This window comes from Scyliorhinus torazame, chromosome 18, assembly GCF_047496885.1.
Source record: "Scyliorhinus torazame isolate Kashiwa2021f chromosome 18, sScyTor2.1, whole genome shotgun sequence".
In the NCBI taxonomy this organism is placed as follows: domain Eukaryota; kingdom Metazoa; phylum Chordata; class Chondrichthyes; order Carcharhiniformes; family Scyliorhinidae; genus Scyliorhinus; species Scyliorhinus torazame.
The window spans coordinates 2241276-2261948 of record NC_092724.1 but is presented as its reverse complement, the minus strand read 5'-3'; the positions used below and the strand labels follow the sequence as shown (position 1 = coordinate 2261948).

At 48.0% G+C, this 20673-nt stretch overlaps 1 protein-coding gene across 3 annotated transcripts in view; it reads right to left on the bottom strand.

Annotated features, from left to right (window-relative positions):
- LOC140394892 (rho GTPase-activating protein 45-like) overlaps positions 1 to 20673 on the bottom strand; it is a 267986-nt gene that overhangs the window by 87181 nt on the left and 160132 nt on the right. For all 3 annotated transcript variants that reach the window (XM_072482050.1, XM_072482049.1, XM_072482051.1), the window contains 3 exons: positions 17025 to 17168; positions 9225 to 9309; positions 4985 to 5057 (listed from right to left, as the gene is read on the bottom strand). In XM_072482050.1, coding sequence (XP_072338151.1) covers positions 4985 to 5057; positions 9225 to 9309; positions 17025 to 17168 — 302 coding nt within the window. The remainder of the gene's footprint in view (positions 1 to 4984; positions 5058 to 9224; positions 9310 to 17024; positions 17169 to 20673) is intronic.

The following is a 20673-nucleotide window of genomic DNA, read 5'->3' as shown; positions in this document are numbered from 1 at the left end:
TCTCCAAATTTAGATTAAGTAAAAATTCTACATTCTTTTCACGCACACACAGACTTGTAGAGATCCTGATACTGTACAGAGATATGGTTATCTAGGTGTGAACACATCATGATACACATAACCACAGAGAAATGCGCAATCAGATATATGCACAGGTACACACACAAAAATATGCTCATACACAGAGAAATATGCACTCAGAGACACGCATGCACATTGATATACACACACATAGGTACACAGACACAGACGCACTGTTATACGCGCACACTGATACACACACACATGCACGCACACAGATACATAATAATCTTTATTAATATCACAAGTAGGCTTAGATTAACACTGCACTGTGAAAATCCCCTAGTCGCCACATTCCGGCACCTGTTCAGGTACACTGAGGGAGAATTCAGAATGTCCAATTCACCAAGCAAGCACATCTTGCGGGACTTGTGGGAGGAAAGCGGAGCACCCGGAGGAAACCCACGCAGACACGGGGAGAACGTGTAGACTCCGCACAGACAGTGACCCAAGCCAGGAATCGAACCCGGGACCCTGACGCTGTGAGGCAATAGTGCTAACCACTGTGCTACTGTGCCGCCCATGCAGCACATGTATACATACAGATACACACACATGCACACACACAGATACACACACATGCACACACACAGATACACACACATGCACACACACAGATACACACACATGCACACACACAGATACACACACATGCACACACACAGATACACACACATGCACACTCACAGATACATGCACATGCACACACACAGATACACAAGTGCACAAGCAAATCTTTCCAAGGTCAGGAAGTTTTGCCTTTCTTGTCAGCACTATACCACACTTAGTTTAGTTAAGAATGGGGAGATATAATGATCAATGTTATGTAGAGGATCTATCTTGTGCCTTGCAACACAGATGTTATTTCTTCTCTCTCACTCTCGTTCTCCTGCCTTTGAACTCTACTGAGTGACTAGATTCCACTCTGGACACAGCCAGGAGTGATCTGCCGCTGCAGTTACTGAGAGTACCTCATCCCTTGGTGGAGCTTTTTGGGGGCTGTTGGAATATTGAGGTGATCTCAAGTCAGGGGGATCACGAGCAGCAAATCAAATAAAAATACAAGATAAAACAAAATGACTGGCAGATGCTGCAGCTGAGAAAAAAGGAATTTGCAAGGAACACACAGCCAGAAAATAAATGGTAATTTTCTGTTTGTTAAACATCCTGTCCGCTCGATGGATTCAAATAATCTGATGTTTTGTGGGAAAACAAAATAATTAAGAACAAAGTTGATGGTAATAGAACAAAGCTGGGGGGGCAGGAAGATCAGGCATTGTACACTCCCTTTGCAACAACACAAATTAGAATTCAATCTGTATTTTAATATACCTCAGCAGACAGGTTCACTCATACACAGGTCAATAGGCAGTTAAAAAACGTACCCAATTCTATCACTAACAACAATGCCTTGTAGACTCTGAATACTCTCCTCACCTTCGGACACAGTAAGAAGGGTCACCCCAAGGTAAAGACTCTCTCTGTATTGGAGCTATGCATTGCCTGTGGTGACACCCACAGTCTGTTCGCTGATCACAGCCCGGGCGATTGTCGGTTGGTTTGAATTAACCTCAGCTCCCTGAGTCAAGGAGGAGGAGATAGAGAGAAAATCACCTGCTCCCTACCGAGTGACACACTGGCAGGGGTGGGGGATCCACTATTAACGCACCGTCACCAAATCACTGTCTCTGTCCGTGCAGAAGGCGACTGCAGCTTGTGGAGCTGCGACTCCACAAAGAGTAATCACTTTCGGACGAGAAAGGGGGGGAAAGTGAAATGAAGCAACAAGGGTGTCACCATCTTAGCAATAATGTAAAATACTTGAAGAACATCTTGGCCAAATCAGACTGTAGTTTGCTCGATGTTGCTTTAGTCTGAAGGACTCAGAAAGGACACCCTGTGCTTGAACTGTTAGTTAAGCATGGCTATGGAATTGCATTATTTCCTCAGCGAAATAGGGTAGTTTGCTGGTGACATTGGTAGTTTCTTAAAACAAAGGTTTGTTTCATTTCTGACTTGCTGAAAACACTCTGCCTTTTTACACGGCTACATTCAACATGAGGAGGGAAGCAACATCACACAAAATGAAAATATATCTTTGACAGGGCTGTAAAATGTTTGGTGGAATGTGATAATGTTGCTGCCACTATTCTCCAAGCAACTCAGACACACAGATGTCAAACCCATCCTAATTCTTGAATCTCTGCCTCAATCATGTACCATTGGCTCCTCTATTTGGTTTCCCCATGGGGCTGTAAGCGGTAAACCAAACCACATTAAAGGGAACAGTTGCCCCCCTTCTCCAACTGCAACTGTGTTCCATTGGGTACCTCGATCTTGTGACTTAAGAATAAGGCCAGTTCTGAGAATTGACAATGACTTTACCTCTCATCCGTAACATGTGATTTGTGACCAAAATAACTGACCTCACAGGTGAGGCAGGTGAGGGTCAGGAAGTTACAGGTGAGGGTCGGGAATTACAGGTGAGGGTCGGGAGTTACAGGTGAGGGTCGGAAGTTACAGGTGAGGGTCGGGAGTTACAGGTGAGGGTCGGGAGTTACAGGTGAGGGTCCGGGAGCTACAGGTGAGGGTCTGGGAGTTATAGGTGAGGGTCGGGGAGTTATAGGTGAGGGTCGGGGAGTTACAGATGGGGGGCTGGGAGTTACAGGTGAAGGGCCGGGAGTTACAGGTGAGGGTCCGGGAGTTACAGGTGAGGGTACGGGAGTTACAGGTGAGGGTCCGGGAGTTACAGGTGAGGATCGGGAGTTACAGGTGAGGGTCTGGGAGTACAGGTGAGGGTCGGGGAGTTACAGGCGAGGGTCCGGGAGTTACTGGTGCGGATCCGGGACTGTGCCTCACAGAACCACAGTCAGGACTGTTTGCCCCTGTCCCAGGTCCTGACCAGAGTTAAGATCAGGGCGGTATTGCTGAGTTTGGAGACCCATCATGGGAAGAGTATTGTCATCATTTTGCTGTGAATAGAATTTTAGCTAATCTGTCAGATCATTGCTTTCAAATTGTGTTTTACTCAACACCTGCAAATTCACATTTCCTGTGGCTAAAACACAAATTCAACCAGAACCAGCATTTGTACAACATCCTTTAATGTAGCAAAAACACCCCGCGAGGCTTCACAGTCAGAATCAAAGAAATGGGAGTCAATAATAATCTTAATTATTGTCACAAGTAGGCTTACATTAACACTGCAAAGAAGTTACTGTGAAAATCCCCCAGTCGCCACACTCCGGTGCCTGTCCGGGTACACTGAGGGAGAATTTAGAATGTCCAATTCACTTAACAAGCAGCACAGTAGCACAGTGGTTAGCACTGTTGCTTCACAGCTCCAGTGTCCCAGGTTCGATTCCCGGCTTGGGTCACTGTCTGTGCGGAGTCTGCATATTCTCCCCGTGTCTGCGTGGGTTTCCTCCGGGTGCTCCGGTTTCCTCCCACAAGTCCCGAAAGACGTGCTGTTGGGTGAATTGGACATTCTGAATTCTCCCTCTGTGTACCCGAACAGGTGCCGGAGTGTGGCGACTAGGGGCTTTTCACAGTAACTTCATTGTAGTGTTAATGTAAGCCTACTTGTGACAAAAAGCATCATTTTTAATGTCCCGATGAATTTTCTCCAGGATTATATCCAGCTGTGCCCTGGAGATTTATCTTCAATTCCTGGAGACTGCAGGCCAATCCTGGAGAGTTGGTTACCCTAGTTGTAAATTATATGGATTTCCTCTTTCCAGCCATAATCCTGAACACAAACCCCCCATCTCTTGATCTAGGCTCAGAACAGAATTTGCACCAGGCTCCAATAAATATTTGATATAAATCTGCTATTGTTGCATCGTGATGACAAGATCTCAGGGTCAGTATTAACTAGATGATTTAACTGGGGCCTTCTTTAGATTCCAGCCTTATGAGTTATCATTATTTGGAAATAATTAACTGTATGAAGTAGAGGATCATAAAATTATATTTCACCAGCAAAATGTATCACATATAACATCTGAACATAGGAGCAGGATCAGTCCATTCAGCCCCTCAAGCCTGCTGTGCCATTCAAGTAGAGCTTGGCTGATCTTTGACCACAAAATCATTTTCTCACACTATCTCAAAATCTTTAATACCAATAAATCTATCGGTCTCTATTCTGAACGTACTCAATGACTGAGCCTCCACTGCCCTCTGTGGGAAGCCAATTCCAAAGAGTCACCACCATTTCAGTGAAGAAATTCCTCCTCATCTCATTCCTAACTTGTTCACCGCTTATTCTGAGACTGTGTCCTGTGGTTCCAGACCCCCTCACCCCAGGCAAGGGAAACCTTTCCTGCATCTACCCTGTTGAGCCCTGTAAGAACTTTGTAGCTTCATTGATATCAACTCTCATTCTTCTAAACGCTACAGAATACAAACCCCCCACAGTCTCCTCAATCACACCTCATAGGACCACCTCAGGAGCAAAATATAACGGTAACGGTTCTGTCGAAGTAAGAACTGATTTTCTTTGTAAAATATGCCCTTGCATTGACCCAGACATTCCCAGATAAATCATGTTGTTATTTAATTACTTCATGGACATTAGAAAATTTGCACAGGGACATTAGAAGGTCACTGGGCTTGGAAACATCAGCATCAGTGATAAATCCCTTTAATGTATAACATCTGTCAGTATAAACCTTGGGAGATGGCACTCAGATTAGATCGATTTGATTAAAGTCGAATGCCATCTTCAGAGGGGTCATTTAATATTGTGATGACTCCTGGGCAGAAATGAAGACCACAAGGCCACAATTTCCAAAGCTTGTCCAGAAATTAATTTAAGAAAATTAGACAAAAGAACCGTTCATAAGCGGTTAGTGTATTTAGGAAAGTCTTTACGGTGCACTGGTTCATTCCATGAACTCACCCTGCATTTGTCCGTTGGTGGTAATGATAACAGAGTGCTGCTGTCCACCTCTCCCATGAGGAACTCCGAGACGCTGCCAAAAAGGAAATAATGGTTATAGCAACCAACAAAACTCAACCTTTACATTTCAATTTCCTTTTAAAAAGAATCTCCGCCTACACAGTGTTAGATTTGCTTCCCTTCACCAAGGCTCTAGCTGGAAGGTCAAATAGACACGTTTCTCCTGGAGCCAAAAATGCTGCTTCATAACCAACTGCAGCTTGGGCTAACTCACTCTCGGACTCTTTCCCCCCCTTTTGCGATGAACCTGCCCTTTGGTCAGCCCCTGTCCCAGAAAAGGTGATCGCTCTTCCTCACGAGTTGAATCAATATTGTATCACTGTGGCACCGGGTCCCTGGAGCTTCGTGTTGAAACAGATCAGCGCCTTCCAAGCTAAGGCAATATGCGAGTGTTCACTCACTGCAACAGTCACATAGACAACAGCGGCCTGGATTTTCACCAAGTCAGACTGACTTGGGAGCCCTTTAAAAAGGGCAACCCAGTCCTGATAGGGGCTGTTTAGCACAGGGCTAAATCGCTGGCTTTAAAGGCAGGCCAGCAGCACGGTTCAATTCCCGTAACAGCCTCCCCAAACAGGCGCTGGAATGTGGGGACTAGGGGCTTTTCACAGTAACTTCATTGAAGCCTACTTGTGACAATAAGCGATTTTCATTTCATTTTCATTTCCGGATTCCCGATCTTATTCCCGGAGTTTCTGATTTTCAGGTGTGCTGTTTAAGCATGTGTGATAGTTCGGGTCAACGGCCCACTCCCTGCACTCGTGACATAGCAGGCTCGAGATAAGGGGTAGGTATGTTCTCGTCCTCCATAATTCTCATACAGTCAGGTCAGTGTTTCAAAGAGTCATTGTTCATGGCATCTCAACGGTGTCATAGCCCAGTCCGCTTGAGGGACTTTAAAGCTTCCTCCTCATGCATCCAATTCCAAGGACACCCCCCGCAACAAACAACATGCCCCTATGCCAAACTATGGCACTTCCATGCCCATTCACCCACAATACATTGCAAGAAGCAACGAACCCTATAGCAACAGTAGTATGTGCAAAAAAAGCCTTTTAAAAAACTAATAGTTCATTCATAAAATAGTTTTTACTATAGCCCAATAAAAGTGTCAATCGTGGGCAGCACGGTGGCTTAGTGGTTAGCCCTGCTGCCTCACGGCGCTGAGGTCCCAGGTTCGATCCTGGCTCTGGGTCACTGTAAGTGTGGAGTTTGCACATTCTCCCCATGTCTGGGCGGGTCTCACCCCCCACAACCCAAAGATGTGCAGGCTAGGTGGATTGGCCATGCTAAATTACCCCTTAATTGGAAAAAATAATTGGGTAATCTAAATTTTTTTTTTAAGTGTCAATTGTCATACCCGTTAAAGTTACAATAGCAGAAACTGAAAGCACTTGAAGCCTCTTCATTGTGTGTAAATAAACATTGTGAAATTGACAGAAGAGGTCAGAGAGCCAGAGCTGTCAATCAAGCAATGTTTTCCTGAGGTTCAGGTGTTTCAACAGGTTAATGGACTTCTGGGCTCTCATCCAAGTCTCATTGTGTAAAACAGCTGAGCCCAGGAAATGGACATGTAAGTGCATGTGGGGCATGAGGGGCTTGATGGATTATTTGGGGGGAATGCCTTGGCTTGGGGCGTGATAGACCATAGGGCTTTTTTGGTGGCATAGCTTGGAATGTGGAGGCCTGAGCGACCATAGGGGGTGGTTGTGGGGCATGGGATGGCATGAGGAGTATATGGAGGGGAGTAAGGGGGTTTGAGGCAACAGACTGGAGTCCAGTTACTAGTGGTGTACCACAAGGATCTGTTTTGGGGCCACTGCTGTTTGTCATTTTTATAAATGACCTGGAGGAGGGCGTAGAAGGATGGGTGAGTAAATTTACAGATGACACTAAAGTTGGTGGAGTTGTGGACAGTGCGGAAGAATGTTACAAGTTACAGAGGGACATAGATAAGCTGCAGCGCTGGGCTGAGAGGTGGCAAATGGAGTTTAATGCAGAAAAGTGTGAGGTGATTCATTTTGGAAGGAATAACAGGAAGACAGTACTGTGCTAATGGTAAGATTCTTGGTAGTGTGGATGAGCAGAGAGATCTTGGTGTCCATGTACATAGATCCCTGAAAGTTGCCACCCAGGTTTTCATGGCAAAGAGAACATCAGAGAGAACAGCAGTACACCTGCATTGTCTGGCTTCAGCTCCAACACTGAAAACGAAACCATAAACACGCAGACACACCCAAGCTTTTCTCAAAGTGAAACTAAAAAGCAGAGCCAGAGCTCAGCTCCACCCACACTCTGACATCACTGCAGTAACATGAGCAGACAGACATTTCTTAAAGTGATATTCTCATGACAACATGGTATCCTTCTTTTCCTTCTGATTGGTTGGCGCTGAGCATATGGTAACGCTGGCCATGTGGCTAACAGTAACCAATCAGAATGCAAAAACAAAAGCAGAACCAAAACAAAATAAAGGATGTGGGTTCGACATGGGAGTTCCACTGAGTTCACAGCTCAGAAACAGACCATTTAGTCCAACTGCTCCATGCTCCACATGAGCTTCCTCCTACTCTACTGCATCTAGTCTTGTCCAGATAACCTTCCAATCATTTCTCTGTCAAATATCTATCTCGATATCTCTTAAGAGGTAAAGCTGTTTACACATTGTTTAACCAATGGTTCTGTGTACATCTTTGACAGTACATCCTGCTCCTTGGAAAGCACTGAATCCTGACTGTTTCCCCTGACACTCCTGCCTCTGGCCCACTCCCTCTGTACCTGAAGCTCACTCTCAAGTACTCTGCAATTAGGATATTGTTGACAATGGGAGCACAGGTTGTCCGACATACACAGGCTAGAGTCATTGGCCGGGACTCTCCGGGGTAGCCCCCCAGTAGAGGGAATGCCCATGGCCCCGGGATTCGGGTGGCAGGCCAAAAAACGGGTTTCGTGCCAGTGGTGAAACACGTTGCGAATCTCCCAGCCCACCCCATTGGCCCCGGCGAGATGCTGCGGGAAGATGCAAATAGGTCATTCCAGCTGTTTTGAATGTAATTTAATTTAAGGGCGGCACCGCTGATTGATCTGCCTCCTGGGATACTTCAGGCCGCCCCCCCTCAGCCGAGAGTCCCACTGGCGTGAATTGGTCCTGAGAAACGGGCAGCTTGGAGTCCGAGGGATGCCAAGGGGTCAGTACCTTCTCCAAAATTGCCACCAGGCTTCTAGGCATAAAATCAGACTAGAAAATGTTAAAGGGCAATGAAATTAGCGGCAAAAATACCACTTCAAAGGTTTACACCACTTTAAAGGGAATACTTTTACCTTCATCTCATAGATCTTTCAATTTAATATACTGACGGACAGTTTAAAAGGTTTAGGGGTACAGATGAGAACACTTTCACTTTATTATCACAGAAGAGTATTTTTGAGATACTGACAGACTGTTTAACGGGTTTAAAGGTTGCAGGTGGGAAGAGCAGCCAAACACCCCCCACCCCAGGAAAGACCCCTGACCTGACCCCCTCCAGCCCAGCACAAGCCTCCCTGACCCCCACCTTCCATGAAGGATGCCCCTCGGTACCCTGAAGACATTCGTAGGGATGATACTCACTCCCTTGCCACCCCTTGGACTGCAAGGTGCTAAGTTCGCACTGCCTTGGGCAGGGCCTGAAGGGGAGGCGGGACCGAAGGGGGTACAGAGCGTGGGGATGGAATCCTTCCCGGTGTGTTGGGTGGGGGGGGGGGCCTTGTCAGTGATCCGGGGGTTGATGCTGCAGCATTCTGAGATCGGGACGCCCCTTAAAAATGCGGTCCAATCTCTGAGGAGCAGGACCTGTCAACGAGAGATTAGGTTTCGCCCCTCTCAGGTCCGGCGAGAACCCCGGGGACTGAAAAACCGACTGAGGGTAAAGAATTTTCAAACTGCCACTGAATGGCACACCGGATTTACTCCGTGTGCCAGTGGGGTCGCTCTGGTGTCCTGCTGGAGGAGTCTCCAATCGCGAGCGACACCCATTGCCTCTCTGCGACAACACTGAAAAATACTGACGTGAAGCAGCAGAGAATTAATAATCATAAAAGGTTCAATTGCTGCTTCAAGAATCTGTTCTGCCTCTTTACAGCAAACCGTTTGTCTCTTCTTGATTCTTCCTTGAGTTTTGTCAATCAGTGATTTACTTACTTGCTGCTAAATGCCACTGCCATTGTCTCAATTGCCTTCTCAAACTCCATTTTATCATCCTCATTGTTAGATTCATAGTGGAAACCTGCAGAAAGAAGAGGCAAATGTTTAAATACACACAGCTGCTCAGCGAATATAGTTTGATGTTATATTTAAGGTGGCGGTTTGGACATCAGGTAAACAGCCTGTCAGTGCATCACGGTGATGTCACAGGCCAGCCACGCAATGCTGCTTTTCAATATTAATTACATTTTCAAAGATTTGAAGAAAAGATTTCCTCCACTCATTCCGGGATAGATGAAGGCAGCCCCTTTAAAGGAAGCACAGCAAATATACGTTAACTGGAGGGGGAGACGGTGGCGTGATGACAATATCACTCGACCAGTAATCCAAAGGCTCAAGCGAATGTTCCCGGTTCACAGGTTCAAATCCCGCCACTGCAGCTGGGGCCTATTTCAATTCAATGAATAAATCAGGAATATAAAGATCGTCTCGATAATGGTGACCGTGAAACTATCATCGATGTGGTAAAAACTCACCTGCTTCATGAGCTGCCTCTCAGGGAGGAAATCTGCCGTCCTTACCCGGTCTGGCCTACATGTGAACCAGATCAACAGCAATGTGGTTGGTTCTTAACTACCCTCTGAAATGGTCAAGCAAATCACTCAGTTCAAGGGCAATTAGAGATGGGCAATAAATGCTGGCCCAGCCCAGCGACGCCCACATCCCATGGAAGAATATAAAAAAGCAAAACAGTAAACAATACAGTTCTCCAGCCGTTGGGATTTCCAGTTGGCAGCGCACCCCCGCCCATGGGGTTCCGAGGAATGTGGGGGAGGTTTCAATGGGAAATCCCATTGACCAGCTGCGGGATAGGGAATCCCGCCTCCAGCGAGTGGTGTGCCGCAAGAAACACGCATTTCGGGGAACCCAAATCTACCCCACGGTGAAAAGTGTTAAATTATTGGGAAGCCTGGACTGAGCTTGAAGATCAAGCTCTTAGCCCTTGGACCATGTTTCAATCCAACTCAGAGTGATAGGGTCACCTCTTCCTAAATGGAAAAAAAAATCCTAAATTCATGAGTCTGGACAGTTTTAATCCTCTTGCAAATCAGCACAACTATTACAGCTGCTGAGCACAACACAGCTGGAACACAGCTGGATTAGGGAATGATCGGAACAAGGCAAGACGCCAATCCTCAGTCCCTTTGGACTTGTACACACCTCCCGCCATTCATAAAAAACTGTTACATTGGCGTTACATTGGACCCCAGTCCAACGCCGACAACTCCACATCAGTGGCGTTAAAGTAAAGTGTCGACACCATTAGACCCGTGAGTGGTACATCGCTTATTAGCAGCAAGTGTTTGAACATTCCCTTTATAGCTATTCTCAATTCAGTTAATTAAGCACAGATGGAGGATTAGCCTGAGCTTCCCCATCTCTGGCCGTGTACTCGTTCCGCTTTTCTTTTTTGCCTAATCCTATTAATTTTCAGAGTTTTATTTGAAGAGTCAACTTCGTTAGCTTTTGGAAACCTGTTGGAATCAAATTGGAATCTTGATGTAAAGGGTTGAGTTAGCCAGCTACTTAAGGTACACACTGCATTGGCAATAGTGTCAGGAAGGCCTAAGGGGCCAGGTTTACTGGGGTCTCTATTGAAGAGCGACCTGGGTTGCAGGAGGCTCTGCTGTCTCCTATTGCAGTTACAACACAAGATTAGTGAACCCCCCTCTGGTTTTCTGGGATGTGGGTGTCACTGGCTGGGTCAGCATTTACTGCCCATCCCTGAGGGCGTTTCAGAGTCAACCACATTTCTGTGGGTCTGGAGTCACATGTAGGCCAGACCGGGTAAGGACACCATGGTGGCACAGTGGTTAGCACTGCTGCCTCACAGCCCCAGGGATCCGGGTTCAATTCTGACCTTGGGTCACTGTCTGTGCGGAGTCTGCACGTTCTCCCCGTGTGTGCGTGGGTTTCCTCCGGGTGCTCCGGTTTCCACCCACAGTCCAAAGATGTGCAGGTTAGGTGGACTGGCCGTGATAAATTGCCCCTTAGTGTCCAAAAAGTTAGGTGGGGTTACTGGGTTAGGGTGGAGGCATTGACTTAAGTAGAGTGTTCTTTCCTAGGGCCGGTGCAGACTTGATGGGACGAATGGCCTCCTTCTGCACAGTAAATTCTATCATTTCCTTCCCTAAAGGACATTAGTGAACCAGGTGGTTTCATGGTCAGCATTAGATTTTTATTTCCAGATTTTTATTGAATTCAAATTCCACCACCTGCCCCAGTGGGATTCGAACCCGGGTTCCCGCAGCATCACCCTGGGTCTGGGGATTACGAGTCCAGATACCACTATTCCACTGCCTCCCCAGATTTCATTGGCCAAAACCTTTAAGGTAGTCTGTAGTAATTATGCCACCTGCCTCTATTCTACTTGGCAAAAAATCCTCAGGAAAGAATCTGATGAGGTGTGTTTGGATAGGCCCGACCACGTTATACTTTCACACAGTTGGACGCTGAGATAAGCTCAGTAAAGTCGCCATTAATCCTGTCACTGACACTGGGAAGCCCAGATGGGTTTGAAGGACTCTAATCTCCTTTTGAATTATCGGTTTGCACCCTGTAATCTTCTCCCCCCACCCTGTGTAAATCAGGCTTGTTCCGAGGGGACTCAGTTTGATCACTGATTGTAGCCCAGGGTAAATTTTCACACCATTGGCCGTTTCTCTGTTGAATAATTTTTTTTTTGCTTTTTAAATTTAGAGTACCCAATTCATTTCTTCCAATTAAGGGGCAATTTAGCGTGGCCAATCCACCTACCCTGCACATCTTTGGGTTGTGGGGGTGAAACCCACGCAGACACGGGGAGAATGTGCAAACTCCACACGGACAGTGACCCAGAGCTGGGATTCGAACCTGGGACCTCGGCACCGTGAGGCAGCAGTGTTAACCCACTGCGCCACCGTGCGGCCCTCTCTGTTGAATAATTAACCTCGAATCACACTGGGAGAAACCGGCAGCAGCGAAGCTGAATCGAATGGGATTAGAATTCCCCCAATAAACTTCATTTTCAAAATTATCTTCACTCAATTAGGCAATCTCCTTGATTTGTTGGTGAGGTTCTTCAGAATGGTTTGACAAGATACTCCAGGCGTTCACAATACAGTGCAGTAGGCCATTCGGCCCCTCAGTCTGAAATACACCCTGACTCCATTTCCCAGCTCTCCAGTGGAAATGCCGCCCTGAAGAGACATGCCTACAATTAGGCTAAAGTATGACTGTAGAATATACACAAATGTTCTGTGAGCATTAGTTAATGCACTATAATTATTTGTGGCTGTAATTTATTTAACAGTTGAGGTGGTAGGGGGAGGTGTTTATTGAACTTTACGAGATTAGTGTCAGGTTCCTGTTATTCAGCCTTTCCCAAGGGTTTCACCATCAATTCCAATTGTCAGCCAATGTGATTTTCCCCCACTAACAATTCAATAAGTCCTTTCTTGACAGAATAACGTGGGGAGTCTCTGGGAACAGCAAGTTTCCAAAATTAGCCTCCAGTGTCCTGCGTATTGCTACAATGTCCTGCGTATTGCTACAATGTCCTGCGTATTGCTACAATGTCCTGTGTATTGCTACAATGTCCTGCGTATTGCTACAATGTCCTGCATATTGCTACAATGATACAGTTGCATAGGGACGCTTACATACAATTGAGAAATTGGGAAATGCCAATGGAAGCTTTCATCTAAGATTGTTCCATAAGCAACAGAAGAAACCTATATTGATACACTTCTTACTGTAGACAAACATTCGGAAACAAAATTCTCTCTAATCAGTCAAAATGGACAACGCCAAAGGAGATATTAGCAGCTGCAATCAAAAACCTAGACAAGAGGGTGGATTTTAAGGAGGATTTTAAAAGGAGGAGTGGGAGTTGGGAATTGAGGAACTTCGAGACAGCTTTTCAGAGCACGGGACCTGGATACCTGAATGCACCTCCACTAACGCTGAGACAATGAAACAGAGAATGCAGCAGAGTCAGAATCATAGAAACCCTACAGTGTGGAGGAGGCCATTCGGCCCATCGGGTCTGCACCGAGCGGCTGAAAGAGCATCCTACCTAGGCCCAATCCCCTCCCTATCCCCGTTACCCCACCTACTCTTTGGACACTAAGGGGTAATTTAGCATGGCCAATCCACCTAACCTGCACATCTTCGGACTGTGGGAGTGCAAACTCTACACGGAGTTACCCAAGTGATGTGTTGGGTAAGCTGGGTCTGCCAGGACTGCGTTTGCTGCAGCAGTGAGAAAGACAGGCTTCCAACACTTGAAGAAATGCAACTCGATTTTATTGAACTCTTAACTATCATACATACTTTAACTGTGGGTAGACACTATGCTGCCTTGACTGGAGACCTGGGGCTAACCTGACCAGACTATCTTACTACCCCATGGTGTATATTCTAATTGCTGCTCACGGGCTCTGACTGTCTCAGAGGCTGGATCCCGAGAGAGCGGGAAAACTAGTGCCCTCTGGCTTTATAGTGGTTGTGTCCTGTCTGGTGATTGGCTGCTGTGTTCTGTGTGTTCACTGGTCATCCTGTGTGTCAATCACTGCCTGTCTGTGCACCATCATATACCTGTGTGTATATTATGACAACAAGGTCGAGGGCTTAAAAGCTGGAGATGTTTACAGAGATCGGAAGGGGCAAAATGGGGGGAAGAATAAAAAAGAAGCTCATTATCTGAATGGTGAGAGATGCAAAGCTGAGGTACAGAGGGACCTGAGGTATTTTTCTGCGAGCAGCTCAAACAGATCACTTAGTGCATGAAAATAAAAGAAAAGGAAAAGAAAATACACAATAGGGCAACACAAGGTACACAATGTAAATACATAGACACCAGCATCGGATGAAGCATACAGGGTGTAGTGTTAATGAAATCAGTCCATAAGAGGGTCATTTAGGAGTCTGGTGACAGTGGGGAAGAAGCTGTTTTTGAGTCTGTTTGTGCGTGTTCTCAGACTTCTGTATCTCCTGCCCGATGGAAGAAGTTAGAAGAGTGAGTAAGCCGGGTGGGAGGGGTCTTTGATTATGCTGCCCGCTTTCCCCAGGCAGCGGGAGGTGTAGATGGAGTCAATGGATGGGAGGCAGGTTTCGGGAGTCATCAGGAATGTGGAGTTGAGGTTGCAATCAGCCATGACCTTATTGACTGATGGACGGAACAGACTCAAGGGGCGGAGTGGCTCCTCCTCTTCCTAATTCACCTGCTCATATATAAGAGGAACGAAGAATTTCAAATTGGAGGTGAGAATTTTTAAACTAGCGAAGTTGGCATGCATGAATCTAATGCTGGACAGCAAGATGTAGTAAAATGAGTGACTGGGCCTCGCTGTGGGATGAGCATGTTCCTGTATCCAACTGAAGCAAAGGGTTCTGTACAGATCAAAGTAAAAGAAGCTTCATATTTGATACACAACTCAGACTGCAGAACGACATTCCATTTGTACTTAGTATCATTACATAGAATTCCTGATCCTGGGGAAAAGGCAGAACAGTTAAATATAGGACACAACGCTCTATCAACTCTGAATAGTTAGTCCAGCAAAGTATCAATTTATTGTCCAGTATCATAGAACATTCAGTGCAGAAGAAGGCCATTCGGCCCATCGAGTCTGCACCGACATATTTAAGCCCTCACTTCCACCCTATCCCCGTAACCCAATAACCCCTCTTACCCTTTTTTGGTCACTAAGGGCAATTTATCATGGCCAATCCACCTAACCTGCATGTCTTGGGACGATGGGAGGAAACCGGAGCACCCGGAGGAAACCCACGCACACACGGGGAGAACGTGCAGACTCTGCACAGACAGTGACCCAGCGGGGAGTCGAACCTGGGACCCTGGTGCTGTGAAGCCACAGTGCTATCCACTTGTGCTACCGTGCTGCCCCGTATCATACAATTGCAGATGTTAATTTCCTCCAACAGAAGGACATAAGTGGATTAAGATGCAGGAATTAGAAAATGTCATTTCCTTCAGAGGGACTTTATAGAGATGCAGAGGCAGCTTTCTTCAGAAATGTGTTTTTCGTGTTTTTACAAGGATTTAGCTCTGCCTGAACCAATTTGCAACGCATAACGCTGCCTTTACTCAATATTTTGTGATATTTGGATACACTGAGATGATTAACGATTGAGAAATGGAACAAGTCAGGATTAAGTACATCATTTAAATAATTTACCAAAGAGAAAAAGCTGGAAAATCTCAGCAGGTCTGGCAGCAATCTGTAGGGAGAGAAAAGAGCGAACGTTTCGAGTCCGAGGACTCTTTATCAAAGCGGACAAAGGGTCACCTGGACTCAAAATGTTAGCTCTTTTCTGAGGCTGCGCTGCTGCCGGGAAACGCACTGACGGGGGTGCGCTAACAGGGGGTGCGCTAACAGGGGGTGCGCTAACAGGGGGTGCGCTAACAGGGGGTGCGCTAACAGGGGTGCGCTAACAGGGGTGTGCTAACAGGGGTGCGCTGACGGGGGTGTGCTGACAGGGGTGCGCTAACAGGGGGTGCGCTAACAGGGGTGTGCTAACAGGGGTGCGCTAACAGGGGTGCGCAAACAGGGGTGTGCTAACAGGGGTGTGCTAACAGGGGTGCGCTGACGGAGGTGTGCTAACAGGGGTGCACTAACAGGGGTGCGCTGACGGAGGTGTGCTAACAGGGGTGCGCTAACAGGGGTGTGCTAACAGGGGTGCGCTAACGGGGGTGCGCTAACAGGGGTGCGCTGACGGGGGTGTGCTAACAGGGGTGCGCTAACAGGGGTGCGCTAACAGGGGTGCGCTAACAGGGGTGCGCTGACGGAGGTGTGCTAACAGGGGTGCGCTAACAGGGGTGTGCTAACAGGGGTGCGCTAACAGGGGTGTGCTAACAGGGGTGCGCTAACAGGGGTGCGCTGACAGGGGTGTGCTAACAGGGGTGCGCTAACAGGGGTGCGCTAACAGGGGTGTGCTAACAGGGGTGTGCTAACAGGGGTGCGCTGACGGAGGTGTGCTAACAGGGGTGCGCTGACGGGGGTGTGCTAACAGGGGTGCGCTGACGGGGGTGTGCTAACAGGGGTGCGCTGACGGGGGTGCGCTGACGGGGGTGCGCTGACGGGGGTGCGATGACGGGGCCGGGCTGACGGGGCCGGGCTGACGGGGCTGGGCTGACGGGGCTGGGCTGACGGGGCTGGGCTGACGGGGCTGGGCTGACGGGGCTGGGCTGACGGGGCTGGGCTGACGGGGCCGGGCTGACGGGGCCGGGCTGACGGGGCTGGGCTGACGGGGCTGGGCTGACGGGGCCGGGCTGACGGGCTGGGCTGACGGGGCTGGGCTGACGCTGGGAATGGTGAATCGCAACAGCCAGAGAATTCCAGCCAGACTTTCCATTAATATCAAACACTCCTGAAAACTCTATTGTGTCTCTAACGTAACTGTCAGGTTGCTAACTAACCTGAATTAAACGGCAATCATACCCTCTAGCAGTGAGCTAACAAAATTCACAACCTTTCATTCATGGCCATTTGAAATCTTCACCTTCGCAGATAAAAAGCTGCAACTTGTCACACAATTTGTGTCCTGCCCTGAAGTAAAAGAAACAGCTGGAGGGATTGGTTTGATTTGTTTTAGCAGGTCCCAGACAATGAAGCTCCCCCTAGATGTCCCTGATTCAATCTCCCCCTTTTAAGTGTTCACAGGACCTTCAAGATAAATGGGTCATTCTGGGAATATTAGGTTAATGTCCCTCGAGTCTCTCTCCCCTCTTACCTTTCACTTTTGAAATCAATGTGCCCGCAGCAGTCAGTGTCTCAATGGTATTGAGCAGTGGATATTTATAGATTACTTGTCGCAGGATTCTCAGCACTTCCCCGAGGCACTCGTGAGCCACTGGACGCCGCATCTCCGTTTTTTCTGCAGGAGAAGAAATAAAAGTCCGACGTTAACAGCGCAGAAATCTGCTGAAACTTCTGCTGAATCATCGACACATTTTTAAGAGCAAAAAAAGACATGGGGCGGCGTTGAATTTTTAATAACCAGAGTCCGTTCTGGGAGGGATTAGTGGAGTTGTTCCTGGTGCTTATAGCACCGGGAATGACCCTGATATTTAATGGCACTTTGTTGCTCTTTCGTCCCCGACAGGGAGGCGCCCCCCCTGAGGCCACAGTTAGTGTCATTTCCTGTGCTGAGGAACTCCGCTCTCCCGTGCAGGAAGAGTTCAGGGGTGCCATTTTTAAATAGATTCTTTATTCCAAGCACGTGTTTGTCAGGTGAATTGGAAATTCTGAATTCTCCCTCTGTGTACCCGAACAGGCGCCGGAATGTGGCAACTAGGGGCTTTTCACAGTAACTTTATTGCAGTGTTAATGTAAGCCTACTTGTGACAATAATAAAGATTATTATTAAACTGGAAAGGCAGTCTACTGATTGGAAAGCAGCCAATTATCATGTCAAGAGACTCGCTCTGCTTGACTCTATTTTGCTCCCGGTCTGCTTCACTTCTGATTTTTCTTTGCACTGGAGATTAAATGCTATAAAGTTGTACACAATACTAGACAGAGTCATCATTACTTTTCGTAACTTTCAGTAACTTTCTTCTGGAAATAATACTATTTATTTATTCAGCAAATGTAAAGTCCCTAAGCCAAGCAGTTTCTTCTGTGTTGAGTGCGGATCGGCCTCCGTTAAGTCTGTGAATTGGACATTCTTCCTAATGCATAGTTTGCTGTCTCCCACAGGCATAATGGGGGCTGGCACTAATGCCCCACCTGTGGAAGTTGGCCAAGGCCGTGCCCGGTCTTGAACCTATTACAGGTGGACAACTATTTCCTTGGAAGGTTGAAACCAGGCAGTTGTTGGGTTCGGTTGGAGACCAGGTACTTGTTTGTCGTGTCCAATGATTCCCATTCATTTGTTCAGTTGGAATTTGCATTGAAGTCCTGTGTACGAGGGTTTTTCCAGATCGACCTTCTTGATGGGAGTCGAATCTTGGGTGGACTGAATAGATCAGCAGGAAGTGGTGGGTGGGGGGGACACTGAAAACTTTTTCTATAATTTTGTGGGTTTGCAAGTCAGTGGCTATGTGAAGGAGTGTTTTTTGCCAGGGCAGGGAGCTAAGGATGTGGTGTTGAATATAGTGTTCAAGGTAGCATTCAGCTGTGTGTGTGAGGGTGTGAGCGAGAGTGTGTGTATGTGTGAGTGAGAGTGTGTGTATGTGTGAGCGAGAGTGTGTGTATGTGTGAGTGAGTGTGTGTGTATGTGTGAGTGAGTGTGTGTGTATGTGTGAGTGAGTGTGTGTGTGTCAACAAAGAGAACAAAGAACAAAGAAAATTACAGCACAGGAACAGGCCCTTCGGCCCTCCCAGCCTGCGCCGATCCAGATCCTTTATCTAAACCTGTCTTCTATTTTCCAAGGATCTACTTCCCTCTGTTCCCCACCCATTCATATATCTGTCTAGATGCATCTTAAATGATGCTATCGTGCCCGCCTCTACCACCTCCGTTGGGAAAGCGTTCCAGGCACCCACCACCCTCTGCGTAAAAAACTTTCCACGTGTGTGCGCGTAAGGGTGTGTGTGTGTGTGTGTGAGGGTATTTGTCATGGTGTGTGTGAGGGTGCTTGTGTGTGTGAGGGTGTGTGCGTGAATGTGTGTGTGTGCGCAAGTGTGTGTGTGTGTGAATGTGTGTGTGTGAGGGTGTGTGTGTGAGTGAGTGCGTGTGTGTGTGTGAGAGGGTGTGTGAGTGTGTGTGGGTGTGAGGGTGTGTGTGTGAGAGGGTGTGTGTGTGAGTGTGTGTGTGAGGATGATTGTGTGTGTGTGAGGGGGTGTGTGTGTAAGGGGGGTGTTGTGAGTGTGTGTGTGAGGGTGTGTGAGTGTGTGTGTGTGTGTGAGGGTGTGTGTGTGAGGGTGTGTGTGAGTGTGAGTGTCTGTGTGAGTATGTGAGAGGGTGTGTGTGTGAGGGTGTATGTGTGAGGTGGTGAGTGTGTGATGGAGTGTGTGAGGGTGTGTGTGAGTGCGTGTGTGTGTGAGGGTGTGAGTGAGGGTGTGTGTGAGGGTGTGTGTGAGGGTGTGTGAGGGTGTGTGTGAGGGTGTGTGTGAGGGTGTGTGTGAGGGTGTGAGTGTGTCTGTGAGTGTGTGTGCGGATGTGTGTGAGGGTGTGTGTGAGGGTGTGTGTGAGGGTGTGTGTGAGTGTGTGTGTGAGTGTGAGGGTGTGTGTGAGTGTGTGTGTGAGTGTGAGGGTGTGTGTGAGGGTGTGTGTGAGGGTGTGAGTGTGTCTGTGAGTGTGTGTGTGGATGTGTGTGAGGGTGTGTGTGAGGGTGTGTGTGAGGGTGTGTGTGAGGGTGTGTGTGAGTGTGTGTGTGAGTGTGAGGGCGTGTGTGAGTGTGAGGGTGTGTGTGAGTGTGAGGGTGTGTGTGAGGGTGTGTGTGAGGGTGTGAGTGTGTCTGTGAGTGTGTGTGCGGATGTGTGTGAGGGTGTGTGTGAGTGAGTGTGAGAGTGGGTGTGTGTGAGTGAGAGGGCGTGTGTGTGAGTGAGAGGGCGTGTGTGTGAGTGTGTGTGTGAGGATGATTGTGTGTGTGTGAGGGGGTGTGTGTGTAAGGGGGGGGGTGTTGTGAGTGTGTGTGTGAGGGTGTGTGAGTGTGTGTGTGTGTGTGTGAGAGGGTGTGTGAGTGAGGGTGTGTGTGTGAGGGTGTGTGTGTGAGGGTGTGTGTGAGTGTGAGTGTCTGTGTGAGTATGTGAGAGGGTGTGTGTGTGAGGGTGTATGTGTGAGGTGGTGAGTGTGTGATGGTGTGTGTGAGGGTGTGTGTGAGTGCGTGTGTGAGTGTGTGTGTGTGTGAGGGTGTGAGTGAGGGTGTGTGTGAGGGTGTGTGTGAGGGTGTGTGAGGGTGTGTGTGAGGGTGTGTGTGAGTGTGTGTGTGAGTGTGAGGGCGTGTGTGAGTGTGAGGGTGTGTGTGAGTGTGAGGGTGTGTGTGAGGGTGTGTGTGAGGGTGTGAGTGTGTCTGTGAGTGTGTGTGCGGATGTGTGTGAGGGTGTGTGTGAGTGAGTGTGAGAGTGGGTGTGTGTGAGTGAGAGGGCGTGTGTGTGAGTGAGAGGGCGTGTGTGTGAGTGTGTGTGTGAGGATGATTGTGTGTGTGTGAGGGGGTGTGTGTGTAAGGGGGGGTGTTGTGAGTGTGTGTGTGAGGGTGTGTGAGTGTGTGTGTGTGTGTGAGAGGGTGTGTGAGTGAGGGTGTGTGTGTGAGGGTGTGTGTGTGAGGGTGTGTGTGAGTGTGAGTGTCTGTGTGAGTATGTGAGAGGGTGTGTGTGTGAGGGTGTATGTGTGAGGTGGTGAGTGTGTGATGGTGTGTGTGAGGGTGTGTGTGAGTGCGTGTGTGAGTGTGTGTGTGTGTGAGGGTGTGAGTGAGGGTGTGTGTGAGGGTGTGTGT